This window comes from Eretmochelys imbricata, chromosome 8 (genome assembly GCF_965152235.1).
Source record: "Eretmochelys imbricata isolate rEreImb1 chromosome 8, rEreImb1.hap1, whole genome shotgun sequence".
Classification (NCBI taxonomy): domain Eukaryota; kingdom Metazoa; phylum Chordata; order Testudines; family Cheloniidae; genus Eretmochelys; species Eretmochelys imbricata.
Genome location: NC_135579.1, coordinates 66,755,742 through 66,779,756, shown reverse-complemented (window position 1 = coordinate 66,779,756; position 24,015 = coordinate 66,755,742). Strand labels below are relative to the sequence as shown.

At 39.0% G+C, this 24,015-nt stretch overlaps 1 protein-coding gene across 1 annotated transcript in view; it reads right to left on the bottom strand.

The window, feature by feature from the left end:
- SLC25A24 (solute carrier family 25 member 24) overlaps positions 1-24,015 on the bottom strand; it is a 36,815-nt gene that overhangs the window by 2,400 nt on the left and 10,400 nt on the right. The window contains exons 2-9 of the mRNA XM_077824051.1: positions 13,817-13,943; positions 13,078-13,165; positions 12,179-12,290; positions 8,686-8,844; positions 7,505-7,657; positions 4,893-5,000; positions 1,812-1,979; positions 741-891 (exon numbers count right to left, since the gene is read on the bottom strand). Of these exons, the coding sequence (XP_077680177.1) occupies positions 741-891; positions 1,812-1,979; positions 4,893-5,000; positions 7,505-7,657; positions 8,686-8,844; positions 12,179-12,290; positions 13,078-13,165; positions 13,817-13,943 (1,066 nt within the window). The remainder of the gene's footprint in view (positions 1-740; positions 892-1,811; positions 1,980-4,892; positions 5,001-7,504; positions 7,658-8,685; positions 8,845-12,178; positions 12,291-13,077; positions 13,166-13,816; positions 13,944-24,015) is intronic.

Below are 24,015 nucleotides of genomic sequence, written 5' to 3'. Positions count from 1 at the left end.
CACAACTTATCACCTCTAACCCTATGGACTTGGTACAGTCTCTTCTCAATACTATTTCCTAGCACAGCAAGGTCTGCTCTAAGTCGCTAAGTTTGGGGCAAGTCTCTTTCAGCTGCAGACGTGGGCCTTGGAACTCACTCCCATGAAAGGTCCACAAGAATACCTTGCTGGTTGCCTTAACAACATGCTGGAAGTTCTATCTGTCCTGTTGATCTATCCTCTCCTGTCTGAGACCTTGCACTTCCATGCAGCTTCTACTACCTTTCTACTCACTTATTTGCAACAGTTAGTAAAAGTGACCCTTTTTCAGTGGTGGATTTATTTTCCTTGAAGGTCACAGAGCTTTCCTCTACACCAAATTCCTTGGTCTCCTCTGGCCATGCATTTGCTCTGGTGGTTAGTGCTTTCTTTCTTTCTTTCTTTCTTTCTTTATTTTAATTTCAGCTTTGTCCTTTGATTTTACAATATGGTCTTTGCATAGTTTGTGATGGGAACTCCATAAATGGGTTAAAATACATAAGGTGATTGACACAAATCTATAAAATATAAATATTAAAAACACAAAGAATCTGGAATCTGTAACATGAAGGTTGTGTCAACAACCAACAAAGCCAATCAAAAGCTTAGATGGGCAAGGTCAGTATGGTATTAGACACCTTAAAAACCGGCCTACTAAGTAGGGAGCATTCTCCAAATTATAAATACCTTTAAAAGATATTCTTCCCAAACCCAAATCTCACCTTGAGCCTGCATGCGAGTTCTGATGAGAGCAAGAGGGTAGCTGGCTAACTGACCACAAGTGCTGGAGACAGTACCACATCCGAGCAACACAAAGACACCAGGGTTAGCAGAGTCTGATGCATAATGATCTAGCCAAGCAGTCTTCAAAGCCTGTCAGGAAAACATAAATGGATATGAATAAGAGGTATATTAAAATTTACACTAGATGGTTAAGCAGACTTTATAGCTATCAATATTAAGGTGCTCCTTTGCCTCCATAAAAATATTCCAAATGCATTCATGGGCTTGATCCTGCTATGTGTTGAGTGCTCTGCCTCAATCCAACAAACACTTAAGCATATGCCTCTCATCCTCACCCCCCGATCGGCTGCCTTCTCCACTCACCTGCCTCTTGGGAAGGGCAGCGATTCAGGATTGCTGCAGGAAGCAAGCAGAGCTCGCTCTCTCCCCACCCCTCAGGAGCCAAAGTGGTTCTCACAGGAATGGAGAGGGACACAAAAAGCTCAGCAGCTCAGGATACTTCTGCTCTCTCCTCCCCAGTGTCCTTCCTCTAAGCAATAGCATCACTCCTCTGCTCCTCTCCCCTCCTATCTCCCTCCCTGCAACACCAGGCCTGGGAAGGAGGAGGAGAGGACTCCATTGCCGCTGAGTCCCCACAGGCCTCAGAGAAGGGGTAATGAACCCCTGGAGCTGCAGAAGGAGCAGATGTGGGTGTGAGAGCTCCCACAGTGGGAGCCAAAATTATCACAAATCCAGACAGACCAAACCACAATATAAATTTAAAACAAAAACCACTCATGATTCTGGGGGAATCTCATGATTTTGGTGGGTCTGACTCATGATTTTTGAATCATAGGGTTGGCAATACTGTAACACAGTAAGGAAAAAGATGTGAAAAACCAGCCCTGAGCATACTACAGCGGATATTTTTTAAATTCTCAAATAAGTATAACTACAAGTAAGTTACAGATGTGAGTGAATGATACATATTTTAAGAGGGTAATGAAGAGGGCAGATTACATTTTTGTGTGTCTAAAGAAATAATACATGCATCAAGTAAACAAACTGACCTCGTAGACAGCCAGGTCTATACCAGCATAAGGAATTATGCCCAGAATGTTGGGTACATAACCTTTGTAAAAGGCTGTCAACCCTTCTCTTTTTAAAATCTTCCTAGCACAGTCAAACATCCCAGAGTATTGTCCTGTTTTACCCACTGCCAGTCTGGTCTTTAAGACCTGAAGGTAGAAGAAATGTAGAATTAATTATTTGACAGGTCACGACCCAGCTTACATATAGGCACAACAAATCTTTGCATACTCATAAGTTTCTATTTCCAAAAAGTGAACCTCTTTGCATTTGCTACTTAAAGTCTCCTTTATAAACAACGAGAGTTAAGGTTTGGTTAGCATTAGTTTTTTCACAGTTTTATCATTTGTAAGAGGAATAGTCCACCTAACAAGCTCATGGTTGTGAAGGAACAGGGTATATTTTTTTAGTCAAAATCAGAGTAAGATGAAAGTTGTGATTTGCCTTTTTTCCCCTTCTCATGTTCAAGAGAGACAATTTTTTAAAAACAAATTACAAGATATCTAGAGCCTCTCATTAGGGCTGGTGCTTAGCCTAAGAACAAATGCGAAATTAGCATTTAAAAAGCAAAGACTATGCAGGAACATGAACTAATTCCTTCTAAGGCTTCATTGGATCAAGCTTTTCAACTGAGGATTGCAAATCATATTACAAACATTAAAGAAGACTCATGACATCCTTTTGAGATAATTAAGGGATATACAGGGATCACTTCACTCACTACTGAAATGCAACACAACAGCTGTGTAACAGTGCCTGTGACTTTACACCAGCATTGCAAGATAGGGAGCGAAGAACACCATGTTCAAATGAAACTGCCAAGGGAATTCCCTGAGCAGGAATTTGGCCTGCTTGGAAGTCTCATAAGAGATGGCTCCCATATGTGATATCTGGCACGTCAGCATGCAATCTTGGCCAGGAACACCGTAAAAACCAGCTTTACTGAGATACTCTGGCACCGTTAGGAAGATGAGAATATCTTAGGGCTTTTCTAAGTGACGAGTGCTACAGCGGCACAGCTACAGACCTGTAGTTATACCACTGCAGCGCCACAGTGCAGACGCTCTCTACAGAGATGGAAGCGTTTTTCTGTCATTGTAAGTAATCCACCTCTCTGAGCACCAGTAGCTATGTCAATGAAGAAGGCTTCCACTGACCTAGCCACATCTACAGCAGGGTTACATCAGCATCATTATGGCGCTCAGGGATGTGAGTTTTTTACACCCCTGAGCAATGTAGCTATGTCAATCTAAATTTTAAGTATAGACCAGGCCTTATTGTAGAACAGGGCCTACATACCTCCACATCCATTCTTGTGTAGTACGCCACTTGAATATAAAAGGACCAACACTGTAACATTTGGTTGCTTTATTCTATGTGCTTAGAAACCAGCTGTGACTTGATTTTCTAAGGACAATAATGACTTAACTAAAAAAAACAAACTCCACCACAGTGTGTAGAATGCCATTGTTTTTTTTATCCCCACAGAGAGACACTCCTTATCAGAAAGAGTTCAGGGTGAGTCACTATTTATATCAGTTTCAAATCTTGCTAAATCCTGGTCCCAGCACAGAGCATGGGCAACCAACCATGCTGTGTGATACAAGAGTAATTAATCTTTTAGGGAGAGGGAATGGATCTTCTACCCAGGCTGCAGAATGAAAAATAGTCACTCTGGAGCTATTATTCTATTCTTGAGGCTGGAAAAATTGTCGCAATACTGTTCTGCAGGCCGCTACCTGTTGAATGGAGGAATAATAGCAGTGACTCCACAGAGGAGCAGATCAATCTGCCAACCCTGCCCATAGTGCAAGGAAATCCAACAGAGGTAGCTTAACTTCATCTGCACGGGCTACCTAAATCTAACCCCAACTCTGCACAGCAGAACTATATTGGTTCTGTTGCAGGCAAGGCCTGCTCACCCCATGCCAGGGTCTTGGACCCAGTAATGGCAGGTACTCGCCAAAGGAGTTTCCCCTGGTGGTCTGGTGTAGAACTTCAGTTACATTTCTGCCTCAGTTCCCCCTAGTGGTTTTTCAATGAGTTCAGTGATACTTATATACAATGAGCAATGCCCCTTCAGGGATTTTGTTTATTTAATCAACCACCAAACAGTGTGTAAACAAGCCTTCTCCTCCCCTAAGTTCCCAATCTTCTCCTTTGCCTGGAGTTGTGCAGTCTCTCCCCTGTGATCTCATGGTATCTCCCAGGCCTCTCTGCCTCAAGAGCTTTGTAGTCTCTCCCCTCTGGAGCTGTCTCTCTATGTTTTGGGGACTGTTCCTCTCTCCAGGAGCCTCTGCTACCACTGCACGTAGCTTCCTACCCAGCTCCTCTGAAGAGTTCTCTTCCCAGGAGCTTCCTCTCTATGTTCTCGTCTCCTGCCTGACCCTCAGAACCATTTATAAACCAAGTGTTCCTTTATTAATTAATTACCCCACACAGCTGCTCATCCAATTAACTATCCACAGGTGGATCTGGATTGGCTTGTTTGCCTTAGCAAAGCCTGTCAGGCTAGATGCCTGCCCCTTAGAGGACCAGTCCCAGTGGCAGGGCCACATTTAGGGAAGTATTTAAGCACACACTTAACATTAAGCATATGCTTAAGTCTTTTACTTCATGGGACTTAAATATACACTGAAATGTTCTGCTGAACAAAGATAATTTCCAGACTTAGAGACTTAGCATGCAATCTGTGACAACCAAATTTCTAATATTTTAAAAGAGAAAGAACACAACCCCCAACACGTATGCACATAGTGGTTTGGGTTTGTTTTTTTAAATGACATAATTTAAATAAAAAAAAAATTCAGAAAATAGCAAAACCCCACATAACCCTAAACACCAGAAATTCTAAGTATAGAACATGCCATGTTGTATCCCAGAAAGTGTCAGGTAGCATTATGGTGTGATTCTGAAGGAGTAAATCTACAGAATGCAAGTGAAAGTTGTGATGTCGGCAGAACTCCTTTAATGTTTCCACAAAAAGCCTTATCTTGCTCTTGGTGCAGTCAACAGGATTTTTGGCACTGACTTCAATGGGAGACCAGTCCTCTCTTGCTTACCTCCATAGGATAAATAGAGGTTTGTGCTGTTGCCCCAGCCAAAGAACCAGACACAAATCTTTCAACGGTCCCTATCTTTCCATCTTCATTAGCAAATAGCTTCTTATACTGTGTAGGTAAAATACATAAAGACAAATATATCACACATCTTTCTGAGGCAGGTAGAATCCCCCAGCAGAAGCAGAAATATGACATGAGGTTTTCCCATGAAGTTTGCATTATAGATGTCCAATTAACACAACTTAAAAATATTTACATTCCAATTCTATGTGTAATGATTTATAAAAATATAGATCTTCCAGCCTGTAAAAGTCCTTTACATTTGGTCCCACTGAGTGGGATCAATTCTGCCCATACTATAGTGGCAGAGGAGCACCACTATAGTTAAGTTTGCCCCAAGACATTGGTTTAAAGGTCAACCTTTCTAAATCCTCTAAAATTGACTTGATTAGTCTTTGAAATTTGGTATGCCTCAGGAGCGTACAGGGTAGGATTAGGGACCCACATTTAGAATCATTTGTGCCAGAGGGCCCGGACATACAAGCCTGAGAAAAAACAGCCTTTTTAAAAAAAAGTTTGGGGGGGTTTGGGAGGGAGGAGAGCTAGAGATCAAGCTATTGATGTGATGAGGGTCAAAATGGTCTCGATCTCTCAAGTTTTACCCAAGGTAGTGCTTTGCGTGCACACAGTCTTTGAGGGACCCAAACTGAGAATGGTGTTTAAGAAAATACACATTTTTACTACGCACATGTACCAATACAGAAAAGCAGCTAGAGGATTTTAATTCGCACCATTTTATATGCTTTAAAGCTCAAGTCTTCTAAGTACTCTGAAATTTGAATGGTTAGTCAGGTTGGTTTGAAAATTTGGTGTCTCTCATGAGGGCACAGGGTAGAGCTAGGGATTCAAATTTGGGGTCATTTGACAAAGAGGTTCCCAGGTTGTCTTAAAAAAAGTTTCCTTCTGCTGCTCTGTACTGTTAAACTGAACGTTACTAATCACTGGATGAATCAGAGCTCATTCTGTTTGACTGCTGCAAAGTCATACTTCAATTAACATAACTAAGGATAAGTTAATCACAAGCACCCACATACCACAAAAGGAATTTTGAACTGAGCGGATGTAGTGCTACCATTTGAGAGTCATGAGTGGCAGTTTTATTTTGGGGGGAATATACTCAAAGTGGAATTAGACATGTGAATCCTTAAGAACATAAGAACTGCCACACTAGGTCAGACCAAAGGTCCATCTAGCTCAGTATCCTGTCTTCCGACAGTAGCCAATGCCAGGTGCCCCAAAGGGAATGAACAGAACAGGTTATCATCAAGTGATCCATCCCCTGTTGCCCATTCCCAGCTTCTGCCAAACAGAGGCTAGGGACACCATCCCTGCCCATCCTGGCTAACAAACACTGATAGACCTATCCTCCATGAATGTATCTAGGAAAGGAGGCATTAGGGAAAGGAGGCGCGGTACATGTGTTAATGGGATGAATTGGGGAACTGCTGAAGGAGGGCAGACTTAAAGGTTGATCGCCTTAACTCTGCATTTCCGGGTTTTCAGAAGTTTCAGTTTCGATTCACTCAACATTCTGCAATGGGATGGCATATCACTAAGCAACCCTAACTCTGCAGAAATGTTGGGTTTTGGTCATTCAATACCTATATGGTTGCACTTTTATAACAGATGAGAACCCCGCATTCCTTGCATAACCAGAACTCCAACTTAAGTGAATGGGTACCCAAGGAATGGAGAATTAGGCCTTATGTGCACCATATCACTTGCTGTAGGCAGCCAAATACAACTACTCAGGCAGAACAAAGACTAGACTGCAGTATCAGTTACAGATAAGCTGAAGTAAGAAGTAATGTACTGGGGGAGGTAAGCAATAACTGCACATTAGAGCAAACTACAACCTCTCATCAGAAGTTGTAAATCAGATATCCTATACTCAAAGGATAATTTTTTAAAACAGATTTTGGGTTTGGGGTTATTTGTTTACAGCATAGAAGAGTGTTGATGTATTGTACATTACTTTGCTCTTACTTCTGGCCCTAGCAAGACTCTGCCATCTTCACAGATGAGAAAGCAAAGATCAGTCACCGGGTGTTCTAGAATTTCAAACTAAAACTGTGACCGCAGGGAGATCTCTATTCCAAAGGAGGATCAGGCCTTTAATATGTTGTGTAAAGCTGATTCAGAGGTAAATATAATGCTGAAATCCATGCTGAGGGCATCTTACTGCAGCACATTGACATTTGACTTTAAAGAAATCCTGTACATGGGTATGTGTTAGGCTAATACAACATGCTAGATTTTTATGTGGTTACCATTTAGAAAGTACAACTGAAGTATTTACAATTAGAGCACCTCTCCACAAAAAGTTATATAGATAAGTAGGTAGCTTTAAACTCGTATGATGTGAATTTGATTTCTTTCCTACATTGTTCACAGTACAACAGTAATAATCCACATTACTCAAATATTTTATTAACCAGTCATAAGACTATTTTAACTGTGATCAATAAAACCATTATATATATTTTCATCATCATTTGCATTCTGTTTGTTTTTCAGTATTTAGTGTTCATCACCTTGATGTGACACATTACCTGTTCATATGCCCAGAACTTAACAGCTGTTTCAGGTGCGATTTTAATGACATTCACACCATTTCCCCTCCAAAGGGAACGGACGCCTCCTTCTTTCACCATCTGCTTAAGGCCACTTGATATATTCATTTTATTTGACTTTGAACTATGAACCTATTAATCACAGTAAGAAAAAGAAATGCTTAGATTGAATATAGGACTCATTTTTAAGCAACAAAGGATAAGTGTTTTAGTAAATACTTAAGTCAAAAATCCCTCGAAGACAGACAGTATAATTACTGGTCTCATAACTGAATAGCTGTAGTCAATCTGAGATGCTGCAATATGACTGTAAACTAAGGATTGTTTTCACATCATTAACATTATCTGTTGTATTTCTTGAAAGCTAACACTATAATAACAATATTCCAATCTTTCATTTGTGATATTTCTTCCAAACTAGCTACTGGCTCAAAAGGGAATATAAATGCTCATTATCAAGAGAAATGCAACATATTCCTTAAAAGGCATACTATAGAAACACTACATAATGTGCTTTTTAGATTGAGTAGTACTTTCTATATGGCAGACTCAGAAAACATAAAGCAAGCTACTGTTTAAAATCCTGTGATTTTGAAAAATGTCTGGAAAGCGTGTAAAAAGTGTGAAATTTATTGCTGATCTTAATACACTATTGTAGTTTATACCAGCACAACTGATTTTGATAGGGTAGATGTATTTTTCAGTATCCGCCTTTTATTAATCATTTTAGATATCAAAAGGGAACATATTCAATATAATATCTGTACCACAACACACCACAAAGCAAGTCTCCTTACAAAAATGCATCATTTGAATTCTTTAAAAAAGCAGCAAAATGCATAAAACAAACATGTAAGCATCAGGGTGCAAAAGACATCTACAAATTAGGGCCTAACCCTACAAACCACTATGCCCACAGGACTAGTTAGGTGTAGTTTATCTTTGCGGATCAGGACCTAAGTCAATACAAATTATGAAACAGTTTTAAAAGCACAATGAGGGCCTCTCTAGAAGTAAGAGGATATATTCTGCTATTAGTTTGCAAGAACTCCCAGCCAGCTGGAACTCCTCTAAAAAAACTGCCACAAGATGGCCCAGATTATTCTAAATGGGAAAAGTGATTTAGCAGAATTTAAAGTTGCTTAAGTGTTGCAACTCACCTGCATCATGACTTTAAGGCGATCTAGTGGTGCTGTACCTGTTCGAGAAACAGCACCAGCCACTCCTCCTGATAACAGCTGTCTCCACCACTGCCCAGACTTTTTCTCTTCCTCTGTGAATTCATCTGGGATAGTCAAGCTATCTCCTATATCCAACACCTGTCACAATGCAAAGCAGAAAGGGGCAATGACTATATTTCCTATTTCATCTACTTAGTGATTTTACTGATAGTTCTGACATGGGCTTGACTACAAATAGATACCGTACCAAATGACAGTGTATAAAAAAGTTACGTTAAAGACATAAAAATAGCCATCAATAACCTGTAATGTACATACTGTAATTTCATTCCATTGTTATAAATTCAAGTAAGACCAATTCTATACAACAAAAATCAAAAGTGACCCTTTGTTCCCTTTACATGTATTTAGAACACCACCACCCAAAACCCACCATTTCAAAGACAGCACCATCATCATTAAAAATTATGACAAACTCCTTTCTTGAGCATGGCTGTAATGAAGACATTTTGTCAAGCTCAGTAAAGCTTTCCAGACAGTGTCCAAGTCCAAAATGCTTACATGCTACTAACCTTTCATCCAGGCAGCCTTTATGGATTAGTTTGATAATCTCTTAAAGATGTTGTCAAGAGATTAATCATTCAAGGTAATTTATTCATGTATTTTACAGACACACACATTTAAAAATAGCTTTCTATTGATAAATTAATATAGCACCTAATTATATGATTCATTTCACTAATCCATTATGATCTTTCTTGTTCCAACCAACAATTTTACTGATTGTTTTGAAGAGATATTATGACTATCCTTCAGTTGTGAAAGTCTGAAATCTCCCTGCCAGATGTGTGTTTAGTTTAAAATACTTACTGTTCAACTTGAACAATGAACATTACCAAAGGCGACAGGGGTAAGGTTTCCCATGACAGAAGGCTATGGATTTTTATAAATAAACTTAAATACACACCTTCATTTTCATCATATCATATATATAACAATAAAAAATTAGAGGGACTGCACCATTTAATACTACAAATCCAGTTTCCCATGAGAGTTACATTTGCCATTAAAAAGAGAGAGCGAAAAATCTTTCCAATAAGAGAAAGCAATTATTGCCAAAGTAGCTGGGGAGTGGGAGGATTAATTTTTTTCCTTTAATAAAGTGAGTTATATTTACACTGTTGCTGAATTTAATTTTAGATGCTACCACTCTTAATGCCGCAAGTCCCCCCCCAATCTGTAAAATGGAGTTAGTACACTATGTAGCGTTGTCTTGTTTATTTAGACTGCAAAAGCTCTTCTGGGCAGGAACTCTCTCTCTGCATCTGTATAGTGCCTAGCATGTTGAGACATACATTTTTGAAAGTGATGAGTGATTTTGGGTGCCTAATTAGAGACCTCTTGAAAGGGCCTGATTCCCAAAGGGTGGGCGCTCAACACTCAGAGTATGCCTACACTAGAAACACTATAGCGGCACAGCTACAGCTGTGCCACTGTAGCATAGACACACTTACTACAGCAACAGAAAGAGTTCTTCCATTGCTGTAGAAAATCCACCTCTCCAACCGAATTCTGTCGACCTACCAATGTCTACACCGGGGCTTGGGTTGGCTTAATTACACTGCACAGGGCATGAAATTTTTCACAGCCCTGAGCAATTGTAGTTAAGCCAAGCTAACTTTTAAGTGTAGACCAGCCATGAAAATCTGGCCCCTTTAAGGGGTTTCCAGTTGGACACCCAAAATGGAGCCCCCCCAAATCACCAGTCACTTTTGAAAATGTTGACTGGGTGTTCTAGTTTGTGCCTATATTAATAGCACCTGCCAGAATTTGGCCTTATATGCACTGGACATTAATATCACCTTACAACTAAGCCTAAGAAAAAGAAAAAGCTAAAGTCACCTTTTGGGATTTTACTTTATAAACATTACAACAATAGCCAGCCCACAACACTCCTATGCTATTTAGATTCCTGCTCACCAGAGTCCAATCACAACAAGAGCCTTCAATTTTAAAATAAAGAGTTTTCAAAAGGCTGTTACCATGAGAAACTGAAACAAGATTTCAAACATTTTGGCTATGTAGGACACCCCCTGTATTGCTGTGGTAACTGGTTCCAAGTTCTCACAGTAGGCCAACTGCAACAATTGTAGATCTCATGGAACACTTCTAAACTGAATATTTAGGATTAGATGAGGAGGTTCCATAATAACCAGAAAAAGAACTTATAATTTTCAGCATTTAAGAAACAGAAAAAGTCTTGGGCATTTTTCACTAAATAGTATAGACTCAGAACTATCCAATTTCATATATTTGCCTCATGTTTTCTTTTGGCGAGTCATCTAAGAGGATAGCTGGATGTTATTAACCATGTGATACTCCCACTGTGAATTCAACCAGGGCAGGCATATACGTTTAGCCTGGCTTTAAAATAGAAAACTATGAATCGTTGTTTTCTTCTTACAGTTTCATAGCTTAAAAAAGGTCAAAGACTATTCCCCTCCAACTTTTAACTATAAAATTATTCTCGGGTTGGGACTATGTACTGCAAATCAACCAAAACTGTAAACACCTATAAGCAAGTTTTTATCATGAAAAGGCTGACAGATCCTTCAGGATTCAAATGATCTCGTTATATTTAAAGTAATTACAGTTTTTAGCCATGTGGTCTTACCCTGATCATTTACAGGAAAGTTCATTCTGTCAAATTATTTATCTGTGCACATGCAATATTTCACTGGAGTGTTACCTATAACTTCGCATTGCTTGCATATCAAAGAATTATTAATAAAATAAGATCTCAACTCTTGAGGAATTGGACTTACCAAGGCTGAGACAAATGCAGCGCATTACTTCCTGCCATTACGTATTCTACTCTTACTTAAAATTCTGGAGAGAGCATGCACATGTGTGTGTGCAAACACTCACCTAGAGTCTACCTTCAAATAGCAATTTTGTGAACTTTATGGTAAAATTGCTAGTTAAATGAAACTGCTAACACAATACCAATATTTTGAAACAGCTAAAATACTTCTCCAACTTGTATGATCACATGAAAGCAACAGTCCGTTATAAAATGCACATAGTAACTAGAAAAAGGATTTACTATTGTGTGACATTGTTTTGTGAGGCCTCTCCAAAGGGACAAAATTCTTATTTCTAGTCCTAATGGTTGGCAAGATACTGGACCTTAGACTTTTCACTGATCCAGGACTAAATACTCATACACACACAAGGATACCTGGGGCAGGAAGATGGGATAAGAACACCACATCTGGGAGGAAAAAAACTATACCAGCTGTCTAAAGCCTCTCAGAAGGCTTGAAGTTCTAAAATTAGTTCTGGCAGAGATGGATTTGGAAGCAGAATCCAGGTGAGGAGTCAAAGATGCAGGATAATCTCTCTCTCTCTCTCTCTCACACACACAGAGCTACATAAAATAGATCTCCTTTAAAATACAAGCTGAACTTACAGTAGAATGTTTCCAATAACGGATTATTTCCTCAATGTCTGTTGCTGGGTTAAATAAAAAGTGATCCCGCCATTCATTCCAGTCCACTGACATTGTCCCATCAGCATCGATGCTGAAAATAAAACAAAACAAAAGTATGCAAAATATTAAATTATGTCTGGAAAATAGTAAAAATAAATAAAATATCTGGTCACTCTACCTGCAAACTTTTTCAGACTTGAAGTCCTGTGAACCCATGCAAACCAGTCCTCACACAAGTGTGAAAATCCATGTACAGCAGTGGATACCAATCTTATGAATGGTCAGTAAAATGAACCATTTTTCCCAACTGAGGTGGGGGGAAGGGTAAGTGGACATAACAAAAGTCACGTTAATGAAGAACAAGTTGACATCCCTTCACATTTCCAATGCCTTCCATGAACTGGAAATCATACTCTGCAGGACAAGAAAACAATGCAGTGCACCATACTACAACTTATGCACCATACCTACTGTAAATTTGAGATGTTCTATTTTATGAATCTTTCAATTTTATGAACTCAAATACTTAGTAGAATAGGGATTCTACTATACTATCACCTTTGGAAGGGTATGCATGGCTCTTTAGTTCACTAAGAAAGGAAAATAGATCATGTTTCTATTCTTAAACTGGAGGCCAACTACTGTTGGTTATGCAGATAGGTGTGATACCTAAATATTAGCATAACTCAGATTCAGTCTTAAATGTATATGAAAATAAAAATTAGACAGTGTTTTACTTTGCCAATAAATAGTTATCTTTGATTTAAAAAATTATCCTTTTACATCTGATCTGGAATTATGTAAACATGTTTATGAACAATCATTTGAAGAATACACAAACTCACAAACACTGACTAGAAATAAGAATGGTTTCTGACCTTTGTAGAATCTTTTCTGCCTGTTGTTCTGAAATATTTATACCCAATAACTTGAGAGACTCTACAATCTCTGATGCTTCAATTTTTCCTTAAAGCATTAAAAGAAAATATGTACAAGTTAAAAGCTTCTTCAGATCTCGTTATGTAAACTCACATGACAATGATCTTTGTTCTACTTAAAGATTTGGGAAGTCTTTAAACTATCATTTAGTACAAACAAAGCAGCACAGACCATTTAATACACTTTTACACTGAAGTCCTAAATGATATATAATTGGATTATATCTGCTCAGTATTTGTAATACATAAGTGCATCACAAACACCTAGTGAGTCAATCTCCCTCTATCAAAGAGGGAAAAATATATTTTCTAACTAGAGACCTCCTCACAGCTCCTCCAGCTACGGAGCAAAATTCCTTAGTTCTACCATCTTGAAGGGGGTTAACTGGAGGAGAATAATTAGTCATTTGACTATGATGTGGATACTCAATCAAAATTATGAGCCTGCTCCTACTCCAATTGAAATTAATGGGAGAAGATACAAGTTCCACATTAGCAATACAAGTTCCCTCTCAGCAAACTTTATACTCCATTTATTACATACAATATTTACATTACAAACAATATATTTAGGTCCTTGAATGTTTTGGGGAAATAACCATTTTATACTGAATTATTCTGAAATCTAGTTCAGTAATTGGTACCACACATTTTTCTTTCTTCTTTTATAAAGACATACCATCATTGTTTTTGTCCAGACTCTTAAAGGCTAGTTTCATTTTCTTCTCATGGTCTTTAAGATACTGCATAAATTCTTCGAAGTCCAGCTGCCCATCCTTGTTAGAATCTCCAGTTTTAAAAATTTTCTGTTGAGAGAAAAATAATTAAGGAAATATCACTGATCAAAGAATGAATGAAAGAAAAGTGCGTTGTAATATTAAGATCTGCACAATCAACTGTGACAGGCATCTCACACTGGCAGAGTTTGGGAAAGAAACACTTTTCCTCGCTCACCAAAACTGACCCCCAATTGAACCTCAACCCACTCATTCTGGGTAGGAAAGTATTGCTACTTCCATTTTATACTAAAATGACTGTCTGTAAGACAGCCATTAGGAAGCAATGATAAGACACATTGAGACAAATAAAACACACTCTTAAATGTAGTTCTACCTATGAAATTATCCAAGGGTTAAATACAGCCTATATGAATTATGCATCTGTGTCATAAATATAAAGGGAAGGGTAAACCCCTTTGAAATCCCTCCTGGCCAGGGGAAAGCTCCTCTCACCTGTAAAGGGTTAAGAAGCTAAAGGTAACCTCGCTGGCACCTGACCAAAATGACCAATGAGGAGACAAGATACTTTCAAAAGCTGGGAGGAGGGAGAGAAACAAAGGGTCTGTGTCTGTCTGTATGCTGGTCTTTGCCAGGGATAGACCAGGAATGGAGTCTTAGAACTTTTAGTAAGTAATCTAGCTAGGTATGTGTTAGATTATGATTTCTTTAAATGGCTGAGAAAAGAATTGTGCTGAATAGAATAACTATTTCTGTCTGTGTATCTTTTTTGTAACTTAAGGTTTTGCCTAGAGGGGTTCTCTATGTTCTTGTATCTAATTACCCTGTAAGATATCTACCATCCTGATTTGACAGGGGGGATTTCTTTATTTCTATTTACTTCTATTTTTTATTAAAAGTCTTCTTGTAAGAAAACTGAATGCTTTTTCATTGTTCTCAGATCCAAGGGTTTGGGTCTGTGGTCACCTATGCAAATTGGTGAGGCTTTTTATCCAACATTTCCCAGGAAAGGGGGGGTGCAAGTGTTGGGAGGATTATTCATTGTTTTTAAGATCCAAGGGTCCGGGTCTGTAGTCACCTAGGCAAATTGGTGAGGCTTTTTACCAAACCTTGTCCAGGAAGTGGGTTGCAGGGTTTTGGGAAGTATTTTGGGGGGAAAGACGCGTCCGAACAGCTCTTCCCCAGTAACCAGTATTAGTTTGGTGGTGGTAGCGGCCAGTCCAAGGACAACGGGTGGAATATTTTGTACCTTGGGGAAGTTTTGACCTAAGCTGGTAAAGATAAGCTTAGGAGGTTTTTCATGCAGGTCCCCACATCTGTACCCTAGAGTTCAGAGTGGGGGAGGAACCTTGACAATCTGCAACTCCGACAGACTGGAAATACATCTTTGAGACAGGGATGAACTGGATTCAAGTTGTGATCTTGCTTACTAGACATTTAGTCTGCATTCAACACCTTGCCCTGCTTGTGTCTAAAGAAGTAACAAAAATGGGGAGTTATAGCATGCTAATCTCTTAGAGCGGAGGTTCCAAACTGTGGTACACGAGCTTGATATTGATTTCACAAAAAAAATTTGAAGGTTGAATGTGAATGAATAAAGTTTGGGAATCACTGATTAGAGGATAGCATTTAAGGTGAAGTTCTGCTCTCATACTTCAGGATGGATATGAAAGCCTATATTCCACTCTCCCTACTCATGTAGAGTTCCTATGAGACAGAATACACAATTAGAGATGCACTGGATGGATCAGAGACTGATTTGAGAGCAGAATTTTGAAGAATATATTTTGAAGCACCGCATGGTGCATTTGAAATCTCTGCTAAAAAAATTAATATGTTTTTAGTTTAAATATTTTCATACAAGTGTGATGAATCAGGGCTATATCTGTACAACTTATGAATTCAGATTGATTTATGAAGCTGTATTATGAAGAACTGCTGTATTATGAGTGCCTATATGCATGTGGATCCACTATTGCTGATAGGGCCTGTAGCAGATACACACAAGACCGGGAAAGTGGGAAATACTTAAGGTTAACAATAGTACTCAAACTCACAAAGGTCATGATATAAAGTAGCTGAAGTTTTAGAAATCCAGTTTTAGCTTAACACCTCCAAAGATAGTGGGGGTGGTAGAAGCAGTGGAACAAAAGAGATCAGGTGACCAAGAGGGGTTAAAATAAAGAAATACACAGGAATAGGGGAGTCGGACAAGAAGAGGAAGCATGAGGCAAGAGAAAGAAGGGGTCAGAAGCTGAGTAATGGGCTCCAGGAGAAGGAGGTCACCCAGCATGTAGGAGCCTCATAGGGCAAAGGAGCCCTACCTGCTTTCCTGCACCCAGATGGCCCCAAGGGACTACAATCCAACCCCAAAGAATGCCCTGGAGTGGTGAGGAAACTGAGGTGGGGACATGCGTTTAGTGTTTGTGGTTTGTATAATCTGTACTCTATTGTACTTTAACCATAAAAGAACATAAAGTTGTTAGACTCTGTGCATAGTTTGTGTGTGGACTGCTTGACAACCGCTGTGTGCCCCTAAGAAAGTTAAACTATAACCAGAAATTTCACACCTTTGGGGTAGAGCTCTTGGAGAGGTGTGTGTTTGAGTAACTGGGGTATCTCACAGGCCAGCACTAATCCTGGGAGCCTAGGACAGGTGGGCTGAGGAGCCCCATTTCTGAGGAGTGATAGCAGACTGAGGGTCAGTACCCAGGAAATGTGATAGAAAGGCCCAGGGAGGAGCCAGTGCTGCAGCCTGCTGAGGCTCCAGAAGCTTAATACACCCTAGGAGAGCCCAAGCACAGAGGCTTTTGATTCCTCTCACACTGGTTCTAGTGGGTGGCCAGGAAGAATTGCTTGCTAGGATCTGTGACAACCAGTTATATCCAAATGTACTCATTGTATAAATACAACATCCCTGCCAATTTATTGCTGGTCTGCACTCTGGCACTCCCCATTGCCACTCCTGCTCCTGAATAGGACTGGATTATAAAACAAACGAACCAAGAACCTAACATAACTCAAGTAATTGCAAATCAGGGTTTACATACACTAAAACAAAAATGGTCTCCCAAGAACTTCCCCATCAGTTCCATTCTACTTACCTTAGCCACCCACTCATGTACTAATGATGTGTTATCTGTATGAATTATATTAGCCACAGGATCTTATGCAGGCCTTGTCGTAAAATGCCTTGCACACCTCTGGCACTTATATAGGTAGGTAATCAATCTCAGTACAATTTGTATGGCTATTCTGAACTATGACATTTTACTGAAACCACATTGCTTACTTTGATTTGGAGACAATATGCAATAAGTACTCATTCTGCTGTAACCGGTTACAACTTACTGAAATAAAAAGCACATTCCAAGAATGAGTAGCCCAACAAGATTCAGCCAAAGAATCTACTGAGCTTAGAGAAAACTAAAAATTTATCATGTGCTGGGTGTACAGGTCAGGAGGAGATCTCTAAAACATCTGGGTATGTTAAATGTCTCTTTTTTCTTCCCCAACCCTTCCACTAAAGTAATGTATGCTCATATTTGAAGTTTTAAACATTTTTGATCTTGTGAACAAAATTCATGAGATAAGACAATTGTGACTAAATATTTAGAAGGGAAAGGTCACATGGCACTCAGTTATGAAATAAATAAAAAGTGACTTACATGCCTTCCTCTAGCATGGCAAATTGTGCATAGTGCAAAATAAAATGTATAGTTTTTAAACTATCTCAACTATTCTTAACTGACTGCAGATACAACTTCAATATTACTGCTCTTAACACACTGTAGATTATGGCTAAAACTTCATTCCTTTTAGCAACAACTGGTTGATGAGGGACACCCAAGCCAAGCTCACTCAAACACCCTTATCACTGTGGTTGGTCCTTCCAGATTCTGTCATTTCTAATAACACCACTCAGAAGTTCATCAATAGATTTCCTGTCACTGACTTTCTTAGCTAGGAGATAAAAGTCTGATTTCTGGATTAGTCCTTTATAGAAAGAGGTTGTTACACTGAAGTTCTGGTCAGAAATGTGACTATCTAGAAGTGGTATGCAGTGTTTTTGTAGCCATGGTGGTCCCAGGATATTAGCGAGACAACGTGGGTGAGGTACTATCTTTTATTAGACCAACAAGCGTTCAAGCTTGGCCTGAAGAAGAGCTCTGTGTAAGTGCAAAAGCTTGTCTCTCTCACCAACAGAAGTTGATCCAATAAAAGATATTACACCTCGCCCACCTTGTCTATCTAGAAGTGGCACCGTCTAAACCAATAAACATGTTTATATTCCAAGTGTTTCACTGACTAAAATAAATTATTACTACTCCATACTTTTGTGTGCACCTCCCACACACACACATACACATACACCCCCATACACCCACCCCTATGGGAAAATGAGCAAGATTTTGTTCTGGCTCATAGCTGCAACAGAATGCTAACTAAGTTCCAATTACAGAATCTCTATTACTGGAGAACAACAAGAGAATCCAAGAGAACAGAGATTTCTGGTTGAGTTTGTAGGGCTTGAAATTAGAAAACATAATTTTACTTATAAACTCAACACATTTTATATGGAAGTCACTAGAAAGTAATAAATGTGGACTCCCTAATTTTGTCTTTACAATCATTTGCCACAGTTCCAGTCTCTCCAAATCATTTTGACATGGCAGAGGTGGAAGGGCTTGTTGGGGGACGGGGGGGGATAGGAGAAGGTGTGTTCCAAAAGAAGGATCATCTATTTTGCTCACCCTAGAATTCTGGAAGTTCCTAGGATGAAAATCTTCTTTCAAGCTATACAATCTACAAATTATTTTTGAGACAAAGTTTTGGATTGAAGCCAACATTTCTGAGTTTCCTGCTGGTGGACGTCTTACAGCACATACTTTATTTGTGACACCAACTGTTTGAAAATCTGGTGTCAGTGATAATCAACTAATTTGCTTCTAGTTATTGTAATTTGTTAATTCATTTGTCATATAGGAGGAGCAATCACTCATGAGTGCAAGAACAATAACTGAATTATTTTCATGATGCCAGAATATAGAGGTGTGTGTTATTTATACACATATACATGCTATCATTTTTATAAATAATGATAATAAAAGGAAATTTTTAAAGACAACATTTATTTAGATGAATTTTGGAAAAGTGTGCCAATCAGATAGCTGCATGACTGATCATTATTTACACATGAAAAAGATTTCCCAACCATAAGCTTTAAAAAGAAAATACAGATAACCTGTTTTTTGATAGGCTGACACACATAATAGGTCAATTTATCCTCAGATACTGGGGCAAAATTCTCATTGACCCATTTGATATGCTCTCTAGGCTAAGCTAATTGCCATGTAGCAGGTCAATATATACATCCAGTGAGCAATTTTAATTCTGACACACCAAACATCAGATAAAGGGACTCCCTATTATCTTCAGTGGAAACTGGCTAGTGTCCTAAATAAAAATTTAATTGCAATGACTTTTTTCAGAATTCAAAGCATGTGTTTGAAAATAAATAGGTAGTGAATGCAGTTAATTTACATATTTTTAAAGTGTGTTTTTAATTTTTTTAAATGTGAATTTTGTTGTGTTTTTTTTAAATGTGTCAGACTATGAAAATAGACAGGGTGCATAGCGCTCTATTCCCCCAACCTAGCACTGGGAACAGACCCAGATATTTGACTGTGAAACTATACCACAGAAAACAAAATGACTTGATTATGACAGAAACTGAAAAACAACCAGAATTTATATTCCAAAACTAAAAGCTTCTTCCTTCCCCCTCTGCCCTAAATTTAAAAACAAAAAGAAGAGAGCAGCAATGCTTGGAAGATCAGAAATTCATTATAGGCTGCAGCCCACATATTTTGTGAGCATAGCCAATGCAGTGATGCCTGCTTGAGTCTGCAGAGAACCTGAAACAATAACTCTGAGATATGAATTGCCCCTTCACCTCAACAAGGGCCCTATGGACTCTGCTATTCTGTTGTTGCAGAATTTGGCATTTGTCTAAGACATGACAGATTTCAACACTTTTGCCACCAAATTTTCTATTTTGTTGCAGGTGCGGACTGGTGCCAGACATTGTTTTCTATCTCCCTGTCCTTTTGGAGCCTGCCTGCTGCTTCCTCTTGCTCTCCAGCTTTCTCCATAAGGGGTCATTAGATGAATTACAGTGCAGGCTCCCCCATGTTACTCCCCAGAACCAGACAACAGAGACTTAGGGAGGCAAATGATGAGGCTGGCAGCCTGAGCTGCCAGGAGAGCTAGCATGCTATTTCCTGGTATAGACTTGCTCACCACACCCTTGGTTAGGTTCAACAGCAAGAGAAAAAAATGTTGTTTGCATGTTTCCCCAAGACAGGCCATTTCATGTCTCACTATCTGAAACTTTGAACCCAAGCAATAAAGATATTACACAAGACATAGCAACAAGGCATATATACAAAGAACTGATAACTACTAGTTGAGCACACCAGCAGATTTAATGATACAAAAACCTTAAAATTGCCTTTTGTCTATTTGTATTTTAATATCAAGGCCTTCCATTTTTTGACTGAACATCCAGGTCTGACATGTTATACTATTCAAACTGTGGTTTCTAACAAATTAACAGTTTGTCGCTGTTCTTCTGCTCCTGGTGCCTTTTGTACAAACAGCCAACTCTGTCACACTAAGGCAACATAAGCCCAAGCATTTGGAGGTGGAATGAAACACAAGAAAAAATTCAAACCTTGAGTTGGGGGAATAGGCAAGGATGCTGCAGTGTTTAATTTTTCCCAGTATTCTCAGGTACATCCACAGCCATGATTTGTTGTTCATAAATAAACAATATTCATTGCCAAACAAGGGAAACCTGCAATAAGCGACTAAATATTTTGCACATGACAACTGACCTGGCACATTGCTAGATTACTAAGTGGTACAGTTATGACCCATGGATATTTTCAACATGATGGTACCTACAGAGTAGAAGAGGGTAGAAGTTATTTTATATTTGTATGTAGATTTTTCTTTTAAATTCCTGAAAATATCACTATTAAAGTATTTTAACCATGATTTTTAAAAAAGTTAGGGAAACTTTTTCACATTCAGAATTTATCATTGTTCCAAAAAAAAGAAGTGGTGGGTGAGGAGGTTGGTTTTGTTTTTATAAAATAATTCTCAATCAAATTAGCTTGTTAATTTAACTGATTAATTAAATCTTATGAATGCTTAAAAGTCAGAAGTCACCAAGAGATTGCTGGGTGTTTCCAACTTCCTGCCTCTTCATCTTGAGGAGAAAATAAGGACAAAGGAACAGCATTTAAAGACTCTTAATTGGTGCAATTAGTGACTCATGATCATTCTGTAAACTATGACTAGTAAATAGAGTGCAGTGCTGCAAATGCATTACAAAAAAGCCAAAATCAAAACAGCACCACAATAAGAACAAAAAGAAAAGGAGTACTTGTGGCACCTTAGAGACTAAGTACTCCTTTTCTTTTTGCGAATACAGACTAACACGGCTGTTACTCTGAAACCTGACAATAAGAACAGTAACTATCTGCCCAGCTATGACCAGAGGTTTTCACACTGCATATTAAAGAGTTGTCACTTTGGATGGGCTATCACCAGCAGGAGAGTGAATTTGTGTGGGGGGGTGGAGGATGAGAAAACCTGGATTTGTGCTGGAAATGGCTTTTAGATAAGCTATTACCAGCAGGACAGTGGGGTGGGAGGAGGTATTGTTTCATATTCTCTGTGTATATATAGAGTCTGCTGCAGTTTCCACGGTATGCATCTGATGAAGTGAGCTGTAGCTCACGAAAGCTCATGCTCAAATAAATTCGTTAGTCTCTAAGGTGCCACAAGTACTCCTTTTCTTTCTGATAATGACCAGTTGTTTCACAGGTTTTCCCTAGTCTGAAGAGGGGGTATAGCTGAAGGAAAGCTTGCTTACTGAATATCCCTTCATATGGGATCATCTAACTTTGCATCCTACTCTAACGTTACCTCTGTATTAGACTGCAAGCTTCTTGGACCAAATTCAACCCTGCTTAAGTGAGTGCAACTCCACTGTCTTCAGTGAATGTGTACCCCTAACACCAAGGCTAACTTTGGCCCCTTGTCCTGTTTATATCTGTAAAGGACAATGCACACTTATGGAACTCTGTAAATGACAATATTAAATACACTAAATACAACACTATAAATAAATCAGTATTTCCACATTGTAATGGCTGAGGGATAGTTCCACTACAGATCCTTTCAAATCCAAACGAACCTGAGCCTACCAGTATTTTGAATTATTTCCCCTCCTTCCCAGGAGTATTGCTGTCGTTTAAAATATATGGAGTGGCCTCTTCCTGCTCCCAAAATTGACATCCATCCATCCAAGAAGCTTGAAGGAACCATGATATATAAATGTGTGATGCTGATCACTACATGACAGCTTTGTCTCTGTTAGTACTTTACACCATTTATTGACCTGAAGCTCTCCCTTCTTACAGTACCAGGGAGCAAGAGATCTTCTTTTCACCAGTCCATTCCAAGCAACAAAACCCACAAAATGAGCCTAGCTGAACAGATGCCAACCCCATCAGTTTACTACCTATGGCATGCAGAAAAGGCTATCGTAAAGCCTGGATTAATGCTCTCAACTCAGGGCAGGTCTACACTACTGCTTAAGTTGATCTAACTTATATTGCCAGGGGTGTGAAAATGATACCCTCCTGAGCAATGCAATTCAAAGAAACCTAAGTACTGTCCACATTGGCGCTATGTCGGCAAAGGTTCCGCCTCTCACGGAAGTGGAGTAATTATACCAATGGGAGAGTGCTCTCCTGTTGGCATACAGCATCTTCACCAGACATGCTGCAGCTGCACCGATGTAGAGCTTCTAGTGTAGACCTGCCCTCAGTCTCAGGATTGGGAGTTAAAAGTTGCCAAGAATCTGAAGCAACACAGCATAAGAGATATGAGTTGTCTTTGCATGAGCTCTCCATCTGCATTCTTTGCAACTCCGGCCATATTTGGCAGGGTGATCTGTCCATCGCGTACGATGGCCCGTCACGTGGGCTTGTCTACATGGAAACACTCAAAAAAATTAATCCAAACTAAAGTGTGAACTAAAACTGGTTTAGTTAAACTGAATTAAAACCCCTGTGTGGACCCAGTCATTTTGAATTAAAACAGTTTTAATTCAGTTTAGTTTAATCCACTTTGGAAGTGAATTAAATAAAACTGAATGCAGTTTAACTAATCCAGTTTTAATTCACACCTTTAGCTAATTTGGATTAATTTTTCCTGAGTGTCCCCATGTAGACAAACCCAGAATCATCCTCACTTTACAAATCTTGGATGGATTAGAATCAACAGTTTTCCAATGGACTGGGCCCATTTGTGCTGACTCAAAACCATGATTCAGCAAAGAAGTTAACCACATGTATAAGAGCTTTGCTGACTTGGGGTCCGTGTGGCCCAATTTCTGTTGCTATGAGCTGGAGCAAGAGGAAGAGTTATAATCACTTATGACATTCTTTCATAAAATCCTGACTTTACCATCAAGCATTACTTAAACATAGAACCAAAAACCAATGAAACCCAAATGTACATAAAGATTAATTTTCACTTTTCTGAGGCTTAAGGATGATAAGCACACTTTATATATCTTTTTAATGGAGACTCGGGGCCTGCTGCATATGGCAGGCTTTGATGGTCATCAAAATTATTTCATTTTAATTAATCTGCATATCCTATGAAAACTAAAATCAGATTATTACTGAGGAAACATTTGTGATTTTGGATCACTGAAGTTTACAAAATAAGACATTGGTTATGGTAAGGTTTGGGACCTTCTATGCCCTCTGTTGCGGGTTTGAAGAGAATTAATGGTTGCAATTTCATTACTCATTAATCAATATTTAGTTACTAAAAAGAGTATCTATGAACAGAGAAGGGGAATGAGACAGCTGACATTCAGAGCAACAGAAGACTTATCTGGCTTGGAAGAAGGACGCAAGAATGGAATAACTAAGGAAATAGATCACAGTCATACAATTTGAATGGAACATAGGGGAGAGGGATAGCTCAGTGGTTTGAGCATTGGCCTGCTAAACCCAGGGTTGTCAGTTCAATCCTTGAGGGGGCCATTTAG